The 19077-nt window shown below is 42.6% G+C and overlaps 1 protein-coding gene across 1 annotated transcript in view; it reads right to left on the bottom strand.

The window, feature by feature from the left end:
• Positions 1-11117: 11117 nt before the first annotated feature.
• The window catches only part of PCYOX1 (prenylcysteine oxidase 1), a 30537-nt gene continuing 22577 nt past the window's right edge, over positions 11118-19077 (bottom strand). The window contains exons 3-6 of the mRNA XM_066593032.1: positions 18755-18929; positions 17228-17439; positions 15943-16095; positions 11118-15368 (exon numbers count right to left, since the gene is read on the bottom strand). Coding sequence (XP_066449129.1) covers positions 14707-15368; positions 15943-16095; positions 17228-17439; positions 18755-18929 — 1202 coding nt within the window. The 3' untranslated portion in view covers positions 11118-14706. The remainder of the gene's footprint in view (positions 15369-15942; positions 16096-17227; positions 17440-18754; positions 18930-19077) is intronic.

Raw genomic sequence — 19077 nt, 5'->3', positions numbered from 1 at the left:
TGGGGTCTGGTAATTGCTGTATGAGCGACATATGCTCTTGTGGCATCCACATTTCACTTTTTGTGATGTTGCATTATATTGGCTCCTTCTGCCTTCCCCCTGTGTTACATCTGCTCCTGTATCACCCTCTGCTCCCTGCTTCTCCTCCTTGTCCTCTTCCTCATGCTTCCACTCACTAGCCTTGGATCTAGTGAGCATAGGCATAACCAGTTTGTGCCGAGGAGCTCCGCAAGCAGGGCAGCTCTTTCTCCAATCCGGGTTTTGTTGTCCACAATGTCAGCAGGTCCATCCCTCTGGTCCAATGTTTGACTTTGGAGTGGATGGCTTGGCATAGGGTGGGAGAGGAGACGGTTGGAATTGAGATGGAGGGGGTGGAGGTGGAAGAGGGAACTGAACCGGCAATGGGGGAGCATAATATACTTGTCTTTTGAATTCTTTTCTCTGGTATCATGCATCTTCAATATATCTCTACTTGCCTTTTTCCAACTATTCAACATTTCCTGTAGTCCATTATCTTTTGCTCACCCAGCATGACTGTCTGCAAACATTTCCTACTGCTGGTGATCTAATACTCCTGTCCCTTCATATCCTGCCTTCTCTTTCTTGTACAATTTCTTTAGCCGTCTTCCACACCTTACCCTCTTTGCCAGCAATATTCCCCATGGCAGGTGGTTTATGTATACCAAGAGGTTTATTATTTTTATTCTTTCACACACATAAAACAAGCCCCTAGCCGTTGAAATATACAAACGGAACCGCAGGAGGCCCTGTCCAGAACTGTCGTGGACTTGTTAGGGACTTCTAACAGCGTCACTGATTGGGTTCCTGTTAACACGGGATACTGAGATTTATGCTTGCACCCCGGAGGTCAGGTTCCGTAGATCAGGCCAGCTCATCTCAATCACTCACTCATGCATAAACAGGCACACATAAAGACAAAAACATTTGCATGTCAGTTCCTTCTTTTAAGTGTCAGTACTTCCTCACTCTGCTTATTTCCCCCTGTATCTACTACTTCTCTTATGCCTATAAGAGGGTCCAATCAGGGATTCTATTCCCTAAATACTTTAGGCTTCCCTGGTACAACTTATACCATGCCTTTCAGAGATCAGGAAGAGGGTTTCATATTCTGTAAAATGACCACGCAAAGTAACAAATAAAAACAATAACAGTTAAACAACACCCGCACAGCATATTCAGCCCACCATATGGATTCTTTTAAAAGCTTGAAGATTTATAAGAGGCATGCACTTCTTACCCCTCAGACAGGAAAGGAGCAGCCAAGAAGCATGGATAGATTGTGGCAAGATAAAGCCTTACCTTACTGCGCAGTTTTTGTCAATCCGTGGTTCTGAGTGGCTCCTTATCCCATCTGGGTCCAAGGGGGTTTGAGGTGTAAGTGGTCCTTTTGTTCCTTCAAGCCCCTCAAGTTGGGCGCCCGTTTGTTGGGGAAATTCAATCGTTCCGTCAATATGCTGTGTGACTCCAAATCAGAGGTGGTTATGGCAGCCACCGTGAGAAAGCAACGGACACAGAGATTTAGGACTGTGTCTAAAAGCAATCTACCTTTATTACAAAACGTCTTCTTTTATATGGTATTTTAAAGGAGAGTGTTCTATTGTCAATATGTGTACATTTCAGTCAGTCATACGCTTTTACATAGATAGCAGTTAACCATTAAGGCAGTGTTAACAGAAGGTAAGGAAATAATGTAAGTTATATATACTTTTGCTGAGTACTATTCTCTTTTTCTATTCCTGTAACAATGCAATCTTGCTGTGCAAACAACATATGTATGTATAAGCGTATATCAGAGATGTTCATAGGAGACAGGATGAAAAATATATGTATATGTTTAGGCCCATGGCCTTCACAGAGGTAAAGATGGTCACTGAGAATTTGGGAGATATATTCTATCTAGCTCTAGGAACTATGATAAAGCCGCTTCTTGGTCTGGTAAGTGTAGAGAAAAAGTACTTCCATGTTTTCGAATAATGAGGTGAAAGCCATTGCCCCATCTTTGATGAGGTTTATGAGGGGTCTGGGAAGGCATCTCATGCCCAATGTTCTCCGTGAAACATCAGGGAGAAGTGTGATCACCATATTTTGATGGGAAATTGGGCCCTTTCTCCAGGCCTGTTGTAGGATCCCTTCTTTTTCCTTATAAAAGTGGACTCTACATAAGATGTCTCGTGGATTTGCTTCTTCTGTTCGGCAAGTACACGCCACTCTGTGGACTCTATAGATCATGATATTGGTGGAGTCTGGACGGGATAGAGCCTTATTGAAGATGGCAACAGCTATAGAATGAAGTTTGCTAGGCAGGATTGTTTCAGGTATCCCCCATAGCTTAATATTGTTTTGCCTACTTCTGTTTTCCTGATCATCTGTTTGAAGTAGGATATATCTGTTGAATGAATTTTGCATTGATAGGGAATTCTCAACCCTGGTTAAGCGCTGTTCTAATATGGAGGATGCTGGCTCCTGCTCGGAGACCTGTTTAGATATTGAACGTAACTCCGCCTGTAACTCCTCCAGGGCTTTCTCTTGGCATAGCTCAACTTTTTGTATCATGGATGCTAAATCTCTTTTGGTTGGTAATTCATTGAGTAGAGCCCATATTACTTCAGGTCCAGTAACTTGAAGTGTTTCTGCTGTGGTAGGAGAGAGTGCACAGGACCCATGTGAGGGGTTTGGGTGCGGGTTGATCTTCTAAAATATTGTGGTCTCAGTATGTGTGGATGTATTGGCTGACAGCAGTTCACTCTGCACTGTTACTGGCTGGCCTGAAGGGGTTCAAGAGTCTGGTCCCGCTAGATGTACCAGAGAGCTATGAGTATTCAGAAACTCTGAGCTCCCCAATACTGGCATTCTTTTGCCAGGGAAAAGAGCTGTGAGCTCCTATGAATGGGGGAAGGAGCTGGGCTGGCTGCCTCTGCTGATACCTGTGCGAGAACAATAGAGCTATTTGCAGAGTTCAGACCACATGCTGTGCTCTGCAAACAGCTCCCAGAGGCCCTTTTACACACAATGAAGCTGCTAAAGTGTTAATGGACAGTGTTCAATAACACTTTATGCAAAACGATAGCTAAAACTATCAATCTTTCAATTGTTTGAAAGATTATCTTTGCGTGTAAATGGGCCTTAAGAGGGAGGAGAGAGAGCACATGGCAGCACCCTGCAGTCCCCTTCCTTATATGATGTGGAGGTGAAAGAGGTGTGCTGGCAGCATGAGGAAGCCCTTATATTTTCAGCAGGGATATCAGAGGGGGAAGTACTTTCTTCAGCGTGAGTGCTGGAGGGGCAGGAGTACAGAGGCTCCCATTGTGAGGGTTGTAAGGACACCATGCTGACCTTATCTGCCAGCAGGGAGAGGGCCTGCGCAGAGCTCAGGACTCTTGTAAGGCTGTTCTCCCCAGCATTCTGTATGCTGCCTTGCTCTGGCTGGGGGTCTATTCTTGTAAGTTTTGCATCGCAATCCCTGCCCCAGTCAGTTTTGAGCACATATTCTTCTGCTCTCTGCCATCATCTTGGATCTGCCAGCTTCCACCGTTCTACACTGGTCCTTACCCCCCCTTAGTGACCAAGCCTGTTTGCGCCTTAATGACCAGGCCAAATTTTGCAAATCTGACATGTGTCACTTTAACATGGAAAAACACCAGAAAGGTTTTGCATATCCAAGCGATTCTGATATTGTTTTTTCGCCACGTTTTACTTCATTTAGGCGAAAAAAAGAGACCGATAGAATGTGTTTATTTATTAAAAGCGCTAAAATTGGGAAAAAATTTTTTAAAAAATCATCATTTTTTCACATTTCCAACTGCAATATCTCAAATATGTGCAAACATAATATAGAAATTTTTGCTAAGATAAATATTTCCATCCTTTTACTTTATTTTGGGCGCACATTGGAAAAACGTTCGTGTTTTTTTAACCATTTAGGAGACGTACAAATTTAACATTACTTTTCAGCATTTTGAGGAACACTTTGTTTTCCTACATCAAGCGAAGATTCCAAAGGCTCATAGGAGTCAAAATGATAGATACCCCCACAAGTGACCCCATTTTAAAAACTACACCCCTTAACGTATTCACTGAGGGGTGTCATGAGTATTTTAACCCCACATTTTTTTTTCAGGAGTCAATGCAATTTAGAGGAAAAAAAAACTAAAATTTCATATTTTTGCAAATATGTCATTTTAAAGACAGGACTTTCTATAGTACACATGAAAATGAGGATTTACACCCCAGAATGGATACCCCTGTTTGTTCCGTGCTCAGAAACATACCCATTGTAGCCCTAGTATTACGTCTGGATGCACAATGGGGCCCAAAATGAAAGGAGCAACCGGTGGCTTTCGGAACAGAAATTTTGCTTGAAGGAGATTTCGGCCCCATTGCCCACTTGTAGAGCCCTTGAATGACCAAAACGATGGAGAACCCCCACAAGTGACCGCATTTTGAAAAGTAGACCCCTTAACGAATTTATCTAGGGGTACGAAGACTTTTTTGACTTCACAGTTTTTGAATGAATCTAAGCCAAGCAGAAGGAAAAAATTACAATTTTCATTTTTTTGGCAATTTTGTCAATTTAAAAAGTTTTTTTTGTACAGTGTACATAGGAATGAAGACATTCACCCCAAAATGGGTACCCCTGTTTGTCCCGTGTTCAGAAATATACCCATTGTGGTCCTAATCTACTTAAAGGAAACATGGCTAGGCCTATAATTGAAGGAGCACCCGTTGGATTTCAGGGTACAACTGAATAAATTCCAGGCCCCCTTGTAGAGACATTGAGTGGCCAAAACGAAAAAGAACCCCCACAAATGGCCCCATTTTGAAAACTAGACCCCTTAAATTCATCTAGGGGTGTACTGCGTATTTTGACCCCACAGTATTTGACTGAATCTAAGCAAAGCAGAAGGGAAAAAAAATTACGATTTTCATTTTTTTTGGCAATTTTGTTAATTTAAAAACAGGGTTTTTTTGTACAGCACACATAGGAATGAAGACGTTCACCCCAAAATGGATACCCCCGTTTGTCCTGTGTTCAGAAACATACCCATTGTGGCCCTAAACTACTTACAGGACACATGGCTAGGCCCATAATGGAGGGAATGCCCGCTGAATTTCAGGGTACAACTGAATAAATTCAAGGCCCCATTACCTACTTATACGGAAAAAAAATTGACTTCCTAAAAAAAAAAAAAACCCACCCCCCCATCCCCATTTTTTGGCATTCCCTAAATATTAGATAAAAGTGATAATATAAACCGCGTTTTATGTCCGAAGACGGGTAATTACGGAGGCTGGTTGGGTTGGGCACATGGGGCAAGAAAACCGGGTATCCCCCTCCTCTCTCGCTTGGGAGTATTTTGTGACCTCAGCGGCGGGGATGGGGTGTAAAAAGTGGCCCTCTGTGAGGCTTTGTAATCTTGCTGCAGTGCGGCGGTCTCACACAGAAGACGCTCAACAAGCTGCTCCTGGAACTACATGAAGGCAAGCGTTGCCGGGGCTTCTTGTAAATTACGGATTACAGGTAGCGGTCTGAATAACGCCGGGCTCACGTAGCCGTAGGTGGAATCTGCTTGCAGAGGCTCGCATCGGATCCCATCTGTGACCCTGCGTACGGCTGCGTAATGTACTGCGCATAACTGCCTACTCACACAGGCGGTCATGACCTTGAAAATCTTCTCCGGCGAAATATATGCATGGTGAGCTTTCCAGAGAAAGCAGAGGGCTCGCACCTCAAAACATCCTCGGAACAATGGCTTAAATCCTCACTGGGGGACGATGCTTTCTTCTTGTCTGCAGTGGAAGGAGCCCCCGGGTCCCATGCAGGGGGTTCCCCATGACCTCTGCTGACCATGCTCCTTAATTGCCAAGATCGGGATACTGCTTTACGTCAAGCTAGTCTGAAAAGCCCTAATCAACAGTGCCACGGTCTCGATATTTCCGAATTTCTCAGCTGAGCTCTAGAAGCGAAGAGCTACATTTGTGGAGGTCAAGAAGAAGTTTAAATTCAGGAACATTTCATACTTAATCGCATATACTGCCTGCCTGAGGATCGTGGCGGAGGGCAAGGTAATATTTTTGCATTCACCAGCCGAGGCCCTGAAGTGGTTCCGAGCTCACCCTACATGAACTGAGTTGACATTACTCAGTAATAACTTCTGCACCCTCTTCTTGTTTTGCCCCCTCCCTTCTCTTCCCTCTCACGCCTTTCTTCCCAGTGCCAGGAGATCTGATATTTCAAGTCAACGGAAGGAATGAAGGTTGGCATAGAATAGTCAGCACGGGAGCAACAAAGCCTACAACACGGTACAATAAGAAAAAAGACGTACATCTTTACAAAAATAGACACAGGACACAGTAGTGGTCAATTGCCATAGGCCTACTTTCGCAAGTCCAATCTATTTGTACACCAAGGCCCTTTGCCAAATGGCTGGTTACATCTGCATATGGCTCATACTACGGTCATCTTTACTATTCGATATATACTAAGACAGAGTTGCCCACAAGCTGATGAGGTATCCCTATCCCCAAGAACAAACAAAGTAGGGAGGGGACTATACCTCTCCTCTCTTATAGGAAATCCCAGATATAGTTAAGTTTTTGGATGTCCAAAGTTAGCTGTATAAGCTGTTCTATTATGGTTAATGTTTTCTAACAGATTTCATATGTTGGCATATATGCTCCTAGACTAGCTGCAACACTACTCCATGCTATCAGTTAAATCACAAGCATTTATCTAGCAATTTTAATCGCATATGTCTAACATCTTTTACTTGGAATGTGCAAGGCCTAGGTACCCCTGCTAAGAGAATGACAGTGTTTTCACATATCAGACATTTAATCCCCACATAAATTGGTTTGCAAGAAATGCACTTAATACTGGATTGGGTAGACCTTTAAAAAAAAACAAAAAAAAAAACAACAAAAAACGTGGGATTCAGTGGTCCTGCTACTCCTTCCATACACGATTTTTTACAGGAGTCTGTTAATTCATTGCTCATTACGATGGAACCTTATAGATAGCAGAAGGAAGCCTGAGGGTAAGATTTGTTTACACATAGAGACCCCAAACAATAAGTCATCTTAGGTATTTACAACCCACTCCATAACAATACACATGTTCTGCAGGCAGCCATTACATTTGCACATCAATACCCTCTACTGCACATTTTGTGCATGGGGGACTTTAAATCAAACTATGGACTGTCTGAGAGATAGATTCCAAACATACCCATGTGCCACTAGCAGAGGAATATCCCTAATGCTACAGGTGATTGAGGGGGTGGGTTGGATAGACCTATGCGTCTACATCACCCAGATGCATCAGAGCACACTTGTCATGATTGGACTATATCTTCAGCACCCATTTACTGGCCATTCACGTCTCTTCTATTCAACATGGGCTACGTGGCGTATCAGGCCACAGCCCAGTGTTACTAAGTCTACAATACCCTGGCTGGAATATAATTCCAAGTTGGAAATTACACCCCTTTTGGTTGAATCCAATAAGCCCGGGTGACTGTATTCCTGATCAATTATCTTCTTTCCTCGAAACACACGAGGAGGCCACTCCCTACGCTTTGAGATGGGATACGCTTAAGGCATATTTTAGAGGATGTATCAGGTCTACCATCTCATATATAAAAAGCATACCACCTCTCAGCTAGACTCTGAGCTGGAAACACAAGTAATTGAGGCCAAAAGGCTATATATTTCTAACGTTAATAAGACTGGCTGGCTGTATCCGGCCTTTATAAGCATCAACTTGCTAGCAAAACCAAACGTAAGCTATTCTTCACCAACAATATTATTTTGAGATGGGTAATCAGTCCAGCCATCTCTTAGCAAACTTAATCAAGCAAAACAATCAATCTAATTCTGTTCTCAAAATAAAATACCCTAATGGGGCGGAGCTCAAGGAAGTACAATCTATCATAACCTGCTTCAAAAATTATGCCAGATTATAAAGCTCCTCAAGAGATAAATCACTATCAGATGCCCTTACATACCTGGAAGATCCTACATTTCCAACCCCATCTACGGAACAGGTTAATCTGTTAGATGCTCCCATTACCCTAGAGGAAATCCAACAAGCTGTTTCGGACATGGCAGTGAATAAGTCTCTTGGGCCAAACGGCCTTCCAATTGAGGTAGATCAGAGATACTTAGAGCAGCTCTCTCCAATTTTGCTAGGACGGGCTCATATGGACGGTTTCCTTCCGCACTTCAAGGATACCACCATCATAGTCTTACTAAAACTGGGTAAGGAACCCACGGAGTGCGACTCCTACCATCCAATATCGTTGCTTAACGTTGACTGTAAAATCTTAACCAAAATGTTAGCTACTAGGTTAAACCAAGGTATACTTTCCATCATCCACAAGGATCAGATGGGCTTTATGCCTGGGAAATCCACCACTATAAAATGTCCATAGAGTACAAGCAAGCATCCAACTGGGTAGAAAGTATAATATGCCCTGGGCGTTGGTGTCAATGGATACTTGAAAGACCTTTGACTCTTTGGAGTGGAGCTTCTTAGAAGCCTGCCTACAGCGCTTTGGGTTTGGTCTACAATTTATAAAATGGATCCAAATCCTATACAAATCCCCAACAGCTAATGTGACAGTGAACAGTATACAGTCATCCAAGTTTTCCCTGGCAGGAGGTACCAGGCAAGGCTGCACCCTATCCCGGGTCTATTTGCCATGGTGATAGAAGAAGAACTGGCCATACGTCTAAGATGTACCCCGGAGGTCACGGGTATTCAGTGGGCGGGGCAAGATAGTGTAGTAGGTTTCTATGCAGATGACATGATCCTGTTTCTCCAAGACCCAGAAAACTCCTTTCCTCAAGCTCTTAATACATTCTCTCAATTCTCAGGATTGTACACTGCTCAGGACCCACCTGTTGATCCTCTTGACTCCAGGTGTGGCCTGCCAGTGGTATCCAAGTTTAAATATCTTGGAATCACCATGGTCTGTGACCACGAAGGGACAACTGACGATACCATTTCCCCACTACAGGAACTAGTCAAGACAAAACTCAAATTATGGTCTAGGTTGCCCCTTTCAATTGTGGATTGTATTAAATTTGATCAAAATGGTCATTTAGCCTAAATACCTATACATTTCGCACCATATGCCAGTCAAGGTCCCGCAAATTTTTTCAATCCTTATATTCCCTTATCACTGTATTTATCTGGGGCTCTTCTTGCTCCAAATTTTAATTATCTACTCTACAGAGACCCAAGTACTGAGCTGGAATGGCTTTATCAAACTTTAAGCTCTACTACTTAGCGGGCCAGTTAAGAAATACTAAACCCTGGTTTACGAGGCAACAATTTCCCCTCACGGACCACTACCTGGGTGGGGGGAGTATAGGGAAAGGACTTGCTCAATTTCTTAGAACATTCAGAATAATACCTACTACCACTGCACAAGCTAGCTTTGTCTATTTGGCGCATCACTAAGAACATTCAACTGATGTGGCATCATATCTCCAGCTATGGCACAACCCTGTTTTACCCTCCTTACAACTCATACCAGACTGCAGGTACTGGACCACGCTAGGTGTAAACACACTGAAAAACATATATGAAAGCAATGTAATCCTGTCATTTACCCAACTGCATGAAAAATTACAGGCAGGCCCGACTCCTGCTGTTCAGGCATTTCCAATTATACCATGCGCTAAACTCATTCCCACCGCAACCAAAATTTCTAACTACCCTACCAAAAGATATTAACCCCTTAGTGACCAAGGCAAATTTTGGAAAATCTCACGTGTCACTAACATAGAACAACTCCGTAAAGGTTTTGCATATCCAAATGATTCTGACATTGTTTTTTCGCCACATATTGTACTTCATAGATAGTAAAAATAGACCAATAGAATGAGTATATTTATTAAAAGTGCCAAAATAGGGAAAATTTTGAACAAAGTGTGTCTTCACATTTCAACTACAATATCTCAAATATGCAGATATGTGCAAACATACTGTACATCGTTTTGATATATATTTCCATCTGTTTATTCTGGACGCAAATTGGAATTTTTTTCTTAACCATTTAGTAGACGTACAAATTTAACAGTAACATTTTGAGGAACTTTTTTTTCCCCCTACACCAAGCCAAGATTGCAAAGGCTCATAGGTGTCAGAATGATAGATACCCCCCCAAATGACCCCATTTTAAAAACTACACCCCTTAATGTATTCACTGAGGGGGGGCGGGGGGGGGGGGGGTCAGGAGTATTTTGACCCCACGGTTTCTTTTCAGGAATAAATGCAATTCCTAGGAGAAAAAATGAAATCTCATTTTTGCAAATATGTCATTTTAAAAAGAGTTTTTTTCTATAGTACACATGGAAATGAAGATTTGCACCCCAAAATAGATCCCCGTTTGTCCTGCGTTCAGAAACATACCCATTGTGGTCCTGATCTGTCTGTATGCACAACGGGGCCCAAACCGAAAGGGGAGCATTAAACTTCAACTGCTTTTAACTTTTTTGTTATCAGTTGGATAATGGCGGAGACCACTCACTGCAGCCCTTGGTCACTGCTCCAGGCTCTTTGCTAGCTTTAGTAGCCAGGAGCAAGATTTCAAACTTCCCAGGTTCTTCCCAGCTTCTGCGCTTGCGTCCGACATTTTGGCAACGGGTGCACACGTCGAAGTTGGGGAAAGGTCTGCGGATAAAAATCCCATCGGGGGATATCGACGGAGGCCATAGGTAAGTAATTTCACCTGCCCTCGCGGTCTGGATTCGTGACGGGAGGTGAAACTTTTTTTTTAAAAAAAAGCAAAACTTTTACGTGATTGCTGTTATTTATTGGATAACAATCGATCACATGACCAAGAACCGCATACCACGGCAGAAGCAGTGGTGAGGCCGGTGAATAAATCGGGGGCTTTGGGTACATAATTTCATCTATGCAGTGATCTTTTACTAGAAAGTGATATACCAACACAGGGCATGTCCCAACAAATTTCTAAAAAATATAGGAACCTTGGATTAACTCGCACCAAACACTACAGACTGATAAACTGAAGCAGATATACTCCACACTGCAGTCCAAAGAGATAAAACACGTATGAGCCAATAGGTTTGTTGAACTGTTTATTGCAATATATGTTAACACTTTGTGCAATTTATGTTAGTATAAAAAAGAGGAAATCTCTTCTCTTCTGTTGTTCCTCACATAGGAGAAAGAAATATTGGACAGATGTCAAAGAATTACGTTCCTTGTATTAACTTTGCAATACTTTGAATAAAACGAAGTTAAGAAAAAGAGAAGTCTCCAGCTGAGCAGGTTTCCATTCATTTCTGGAACTTGGGCTGAAGAATATAGTGTAGTAGATGTAGTTATTCTCACTGGCCGAAATGCCGGAAATCAATGGATTCCTACTTAAAACAGAGACCTTGTTTTGATCAATGGCAGCCTGTGTCCATCTACGGTTCCATCCAGATGCAGCTTTCAGCTATGTAGATGGAACCCAGGAACGGAGACACCAAAGTGTGATGTGAATGGCAGAAAATAATTCCTTGCTTTCTATAGGACAGCGTTGTAGTCATGCTCTGTTGTATCCGCACATATATCTGTGCATGAAGGGGGAGGAGGTGAGCTGTGACCATCGCCTATTGTCAGTCGTTGATCCTGCATTAACTACCTCTAGGTTTCAGATTCTGGACAGGTTTGCATTTAAAGCCCTTTTACACAAAATTATCGTTTTAAGAAAAAAATAAAAATAAAAATTGCTCAAATAAGCAAAAGTGAACGATTGCCATCCAGTGTAAACACAGCAAACCATAAATCATTCACTTTTCATTCATTTGATGTAGACACTGGTCATTTGGTTTAAATACCGAACATTCAGTTGTTCTCATTCACTTCTACAGTGAATATAAACGATTTCTCGTTTGTAAGGGCCCACGATGTATCAGACCGCACGAGCGAACATCGTTCAAGTGACATATCGTTTGGTGTAAGCTGAACCTTAGTGCGGCTTCACGCGGACGTATGCGTGCGCCTTTTTGTGCTATAAATGAGTCAGTGTATGCTACTGTACTTTTTCCGCCCTGGCATGTTTTTGTGCCGCACAGGACACAAGCACACAGCAATTTAAGTCGCTAATTCATCCAGATGTGTTCTTTTTCCAGCAGAATTAGCGTTTTACATATTTGTGCAGCCCCCCCCATTGACTTTTTTTGCGCAAATGAAACATCCGCACCAGAATACAGTAATGTGCATGAACCCATTGAAATTAATGGGTTCTATTCTCTCCGTATTGCCCGCGAAAAATGTGTCTGAAGCCAGCCTTGGGGTATATTTCCGTAAGTCATTAATATGGCATTTTTTGTGTACAGATGAGCCCACCAGAGCAGAGGATACATCCCTATGAGGTTCATATGCCTCAAGAGGACCTATGAAGACAGAAGTTGTTCTGCTGGGAGAACCCATTTAAATATTCTGCAGCAAGAACAACGACATGAACAAGAGATATGAAATGTCAAAAAGCAAACATAGAAAATATATTAGTTCTAAGTGTAGAAAACAGAAGGACCCCAACATTGTAAAACAAAAACCATCTTCAAAATCAAGAAATGAACAATCAGTAGCCAAGCACTTAAGGTCATAGGGTTTTCCATAAATGAATGCAAACGTGCCTTGAAATGGTAGCAAAGTGAGTACCTCTGTAGTGGGTCCATATTCGGCTCTGCACACATCTGCATCATAACTTCCATATACAAGCGATCCAAAGCGCACGGACAAACCCTAGTGACTTCTAATGGAGCTCATCGACTGCTCCCGAGAACAGAAAGGATCAGGTCAATGAAATCCAATTGTCCAATTTTTACGTCCTGCTGTTGGGGAGGCCGCCATATACATTAACCCTTTCCAATCCACTGTGACATCTGAAGACATTCTGATTGAAGGCTGTACAGCTCTGATGTCAGAAGACGTCCAGCAGGGTATTCTTACTGTATGTTACTGGCCGCTCTGTTGTCGGAAGCCTCTCCAGCATGTCCCTTACCACAGTACTGGCTCTAGCCAGTAGGTGGAGGCATTGTATAATGGCTGAAAGAGAGAGCCCCCTAGGAAACCCTGAATCCAAAATTGGATTGCAAAGGGTTAACCCCCTTAAGGACATGTCTTATTTTAGCCAGAAGAGCAGGACGGTTTCTTGGGGATTTTCATCTCCACTTTTCAAAAGTCATACATATTATTTTTCCGTCTACATGGTCATATGAGGGCTTATATTTTTGCATGGGAAGCTGTAGTTTTTATTGGCACCATTTTTGGGGTATATTTAGTGTGTTGTAAAGATTACATTTTTGGAGTGAGAACATACAGCTTTTTTGATCACTCGTGTTTTTTTCTGGGAGGAAAAATTAAGCAAATAAACATTTTGCCTCCTTTAAGGGTTTTTTTCCTACGGTTTCTGCTGTGCAGGATAAATAGTGTATTCAATTTGTTGTATAGATCATTACGGATAAGATGATGTCAAAATGTGTTTTTTTAATTTATTTTTTAATACAAAATAGGAAAGTTTTTTAGTCATTTGTGTTACTTTATTTTTTTACGTGCTTGTATGGGACTTAAACCATAAAAGCTCTAATTGCCATGATAATGCATTGCAGTATGTCTGTACTGCAATGTATTAACACTAGAGATGAGCGAACGTGTCCGTTACGGACACATCCGCACCCGGACACCCGCTTTGCCGAACACTGCAGTGTTCGCGCGTAAGTGTCCGGGTGCCGCCGGGGGGCGGGGAGATGCGCGGCGGCGCGGGCGGCAGTAGCGGGGAACAGGGGGGAGCCCTCTCTCTCTCCCTCTCCCCCCCACTCCCCGCCGCACCCCCCCGCGCTGCCACGGCGGCCCCCGAACTTTTTCGCCCGAACACTGAAGTGTTCGCAAGGTTCGGTGTTCGGGCGAAAAAGGGGCGGGGCCGAACGTGTTCGCTCATCTCTAATTAACACTCAAAATGATCACAGGCCATGGCAGACTCCAGTTAGCCATTTTTAGGTGAGGTGTAGTGATCATTCTGAGTAATAAAGCATTGTGTACAAGTGACTGATAGAAGTAGTAAAGGCTGGGTTCCCATTCATCAGTTGAGCCTGGACAATGGTTTCCTGCCAGAGGCATACGTATAACTGGATGTTGCATACAGCCAAACTCTGCATGCAACATTTTTCTGTCCAATGTAGGGAGGCATCAAACATCGGATACCATGAACTGCCCTATAAAACCTATGGGATTAGCTCTGGAAACAGTTTCCATCCGGAGGGAGGGGGAAAAAAAACCCCAAAACAGCTATATGGCTTGATAAATTGGCTGGGCATGACATACAAGAGGCAATATCTGTCTTCAGCGGCTTCAGCAACGATCCAGGTATAAACGTCCAGCGGAAATCAGGCGACAACTGCAACCAATCAGATGCAGTGTGTAGACCAGGCTCAGCTGTTTTGCAGAAGAGTTGAAGAGCTACATTCTTGATTTTTTGTTATTTTATGCCATGATTAGCTGTTGGTTTTCCTAGTATATAAAAATTCTTTTAATGTGTAAGAAGGAGGGGGGAGGGGGAAGAGCAGTGAAACAAAAAAGTAGTGCAAAGGTGTCGCTTCCAGCATCATTCATTACACCTTCAGAAGACAGATGAGAATCAGTTGTTCCCAGCCCAAAGCAAACAATTATAACTCAGACTTGAGACGTTCCACTAAATCTTCCTGGTCGATCTGTCCATCTTTTCCAAACCAGCGATGGTAAGACAAAAGGGCGATATTCTTTGCAGAGATGGCACTCATCTCCATGGCGCTGGCTGCCCACTCTATACTGTTCAAATAATAAATGGCACGGTGCAGTATTATAGGCGGTAGTTTCTCTGGAGTCACATAGATGGGATAAGCCAACCATTTCTTGACAACTACTGTATCGTAAGACTCAAACAACAGACGTAGTTCTTCATCTTTGAGGGGTTCTGGAGAAAAGACCTTCCAGACTCTCATATCAGAAGCTTTGGAAGTTCCAGATTCAGTCACTGGTTTGACTGGAGACAGGGGGCCGATACTATGGAAGAACAGTTTGGGTTCATCAGTGGTTAAGATCTCGGATACAGACAACTGGCAAGGCTTTGGGCAGCCAAAGAAGGAAGGGTTGAGCCGTCCATGGACAAAGGTGGCCACCATCTGATAATATGGTCTTGTGTAAGTGTTTATTGGTGGGTCAAAGCCGATGAATTTAACGTTGCCAGTTTCCCTACTAAGTGGAGTTGCAAAGATTACGATATCATACATGTCTAGTGCGGGCCCCTTGTCCGTCTCGTAATTTATTTCATACAGTCTCACGGTCTCTCCTATATATAAAAAAAAAAAAAATTTTTTAAATAAATGGATACCACCACAAAATATAGAAAAAACACCATCGTAGACAATAAATACTTTATAATTGTGATAGATATAAAGGAATCTATCACCATCTTTTTACTGTCTTCTTTCAGAGCAGCATAAGATAGTTACAGGCGCACTGATTACAGCAATAGGTCTGCTGTATGTATATGTGCAGTAGTTTTGGGGAACCTTACAATTTACATCAGTACACAAATTGAGGACTACAGGTAGTAGTCCTGGATATTCATAAGTTTTGGTTAATCCGACCGACTCCTATGCACAGTAATAGACAGACAGCTGTCATATAGTGGCCAGTGGATGGGGTGAGCATGGCTAGCTGCAGCTCATGAACATAGAGGACTACTTCTTGTAGTCCTCCATGTGTGGCTGATACTAATAAAATCCAAGTTCATCTCAAGCTACTGCACAGATACATATGCCTGTAATCAGCATGTCTGTCACCATCTTATGCTTCCCTTACAGATGACCGGGACAGATTCCTTTTAACCAATAAGGAATTTTAAGGCTCTAGAAACGTACCTGACTTTGTAGGGCGAACCTTCTCTTGAACAGAAGTAACAGTGCCCGAAATCATCTGGGCCTTGGAAGCGTAGAGAAGCCCAGAACAAACTGCTTTGTTACCTCCTTCTACTGCCCAAAGTCCTGAAGAAGTACCAGCTAGAGACACTGCCCCTAGAGAACAGACATTTAGGGATAAAAGAACTATAAAATCGCAGAAACACAGGTTACCCTACATGTCACAGGCTACTATATCATAGTATGAGTTTATAGCATGCAGATTTCCATTCACTGAAAGAGTGCAGAGATTTTGAAAATAGTGAGGATTTGAAACAAAGGTATATATTAGTAAACTACTAAATGTTTTGATATGCAACAATTACTAAAGGAAACATGTTATAAAAGCAGAATGATAAAGAAGTTTGTGGGAAAAGATGCAGTAGAACTTACACAAATGTATTTAATTCCTGCTCTTTCTGGGCTTAGGAGTCCAGTGGGCGGTCCTATCAATGATTGGACAGCCTTTCCTCTCTATCAGTGTGTATAGAGAGAAACCTGTGAATCATCAAGTAGGTCCACCCACTGGACTCCCAATTAGAGAATAAGTAGGAATTAAAGGAATACATCTATAAATTATACTGAATCTTCTCCACAATGCTACATAAGCAATACAAATCAGGTCATTATGCTCTAAGGATGCATTCACACAGTTGATTTGCTGCAGAATTTGATCTCATCTGCAGCAGATTCACCCTTTCAATTGAATTCGAACTGAAGGGGCGAAAACTGCTGCAGATCTGCATCAAAATCTGCCTTAAAATCCACTACGAGGGAACGCACCCTAAAATTATGTTCCCTGCGGATTGGACTGCATTTTAAACAGGAGTTGCCTTTAAAAACGGGTTCCTCAAATCTTTTACTATTGATGACCTATCCTCAGGTAGGGCATCAATAGCTGATGGTCTGGGGTCTGCTGCTTGGGATTCTTGGGTACTCCCAACACTGCTGGCAATGGGCAACATTGAAAGCAGACAGTACCGTCAACATTGCAGCAGCCCATTTTGGTCTGTCTGTTAGACTTCAATAGTAGTAGTGCCTGCACTACCAAATTGGGCAGCTGCAATACAGACAGCGCTATCAGCTTCCAGTACGGACAGCGGTGTCGGGAAACCCTTGTAGCAGACCCCCGACAATCAGATTATTGATCACCTATTCTGACAGGTCATCAATAATAAAAGGTCCAGGAGAACCCCTTGAAGCTTCACTGCTATAAGACATAAATCCTGTCTCCGGTTTGTACCCTTACCGACAAAGCCGTTGACTTTCACTCCTTGTCCGTAGTTGACTCTCATAGCTGCGACCACGATGTCATTGATGAACCTCTCAGAGAAGCCAGCTGTCTGCATAGCTTCATCTATGGTGACATTTATCTTTGTAGTGAAGTCATTTCCACCCATAGCATGAAGCAGAGACCCCGTGCTGGAGAACGAGTAGTCGAAGGTCTGATAGCGGTAAATCCTGCCAACAAGAACACATACCTCAACTATACACTGCAAACGTCAAATGTATACAGAAATTGGTCACATTTTTGAACGTTTACAATTCCATCAAAAATTAGGTCAGAGAAGTCGCACACAAGATGTGACTGAGGCCCGTTTACACGGGACGATCATCGCCAAAATTCGTTTCAGTGAACAAATTTGAGCGATTACACTGCCCAACGATGATTTTGTTTTGGGCTCAAAATTAGCGTTTTCTTATGTATTTCCATCTGCTGAATTCAAAAATCACCAAAAAAATGACCGATTAGCTCTTCCTTTGGAGAGACACTGACATGTCATTTTTTTTTAGAGGTTACACTTGTATTTTGTGGGATTTTTTTTTCCGGGAGGGGGGCAGGAGTTGGCACACCTCTCAACTGACATAACACAATGTTCTCCATAGGTTTGTAGGTTATGAACATAATAAAATGTTGCTATGACTGCTGTGCATATTGTTTCTGTTTGTATTTTTTTCAGAATTTCTGGTTTTGGGTGCTTTTGAAGTGTAAAATTTGCTTTATCAAAAGGCCACGAAAATGTGTAAATTTAGAGAATAATTATTGTTACATTTGTGGTGAAATAACATTATCACAGAAACACAATTAGACGCCTTCATGCTGAAATGCACAGAACCACATTGGAAATTCCACCTGCCAATTTTGCCCATTGACAGGACTAAAGCTCATTTACATGCAATGATTATCAATCAAAATTCACTCAGTGTCTTTTGAGCGATAATCATTGCGTTGCTACCATCGTTTGCTTTTCGGCCGAACGATGATTTTATGTTGAGTTCAAAATCCATAGTTCAACTGGGCAGCTGATAGCAGGGACCATATGCTATAATTCTCCACGGGGGCGCTGATCACATTGTATTCAGTCCCATGGCAGAACAAAGTGGCTGTATGCATATAGCAGACTACCTGCTGTTATCTGCATACAGTGTATGGAGGCTCATTTACATGCAAATTAAGCTAATAAGCTGCTAACAGGCATTAGTGCCCATTAGCAGCTTATGCAAAATGGTCGCTCAAACTGTCATTCTCCCTATCTTTTGAATGAATTTTGAGTGTGTAAATGGGGCTTTAATCCACGTGTATATCTGTGACAAAAACCACCACAGAATAGTGGTGGATTTCCGCAGTGGTTTTCCAGGTGGATTCCATGGCAGCATCCGCTGTGTGATCATACCCTTACAGGCCCGTTCATGCGCCTCCATGCAGCCCGATGTATCATCAGTAGACCGATGCAGTCAAGCAATAAGTTATCTGTATATATAAAAGGTCACATACCTCATGAACTTATCCAAGATGTCTTCCACCCACATGTGCATCCGCAGAAAGTTGAGACCGTAGTGCCAGAGCATTTTGATGACATTTATCAAAAACCATTCACTCTCTTGGAAAACAAACTCATCCCCATTGTAGATTCCAACCAGATTGTCATTCAGTGAGAGAGGATTCAGACCTAGGAGCAAGAAGTCATTAAGTCATTCACAGGTTACATCCTGCGCTGCAGCCTGTACTCCGAGACCACCGTACATGGTGGGGGGCGATCGTGTGCACCAAAGAGTCAGAAGCTTCTCAAATCTATCACCCAACTGCACCTGGCTGCC

This window comes from Eleutherodactylus coqui, chromosome 2 (genome assembly GCF_035609145.1).
Source record: "Eleutherodactylus coqui strain aEleCoq1 chromosome 2, aEleCoq1.hap1, whole genome shotgun sequence".
Taxonomy (NCBI): domain Eukaryota; kingdom Metazoa; phylum Chordata; class Amphibia; order Anura; family Eleutherodactylidae; genus Eleutherodactylus; species Eleutherodactylus coqui.
Note: the sequence above shows the minus strand (reverse complement) of the source record. Positions and strands in the feature narration are given on the sequence as shown.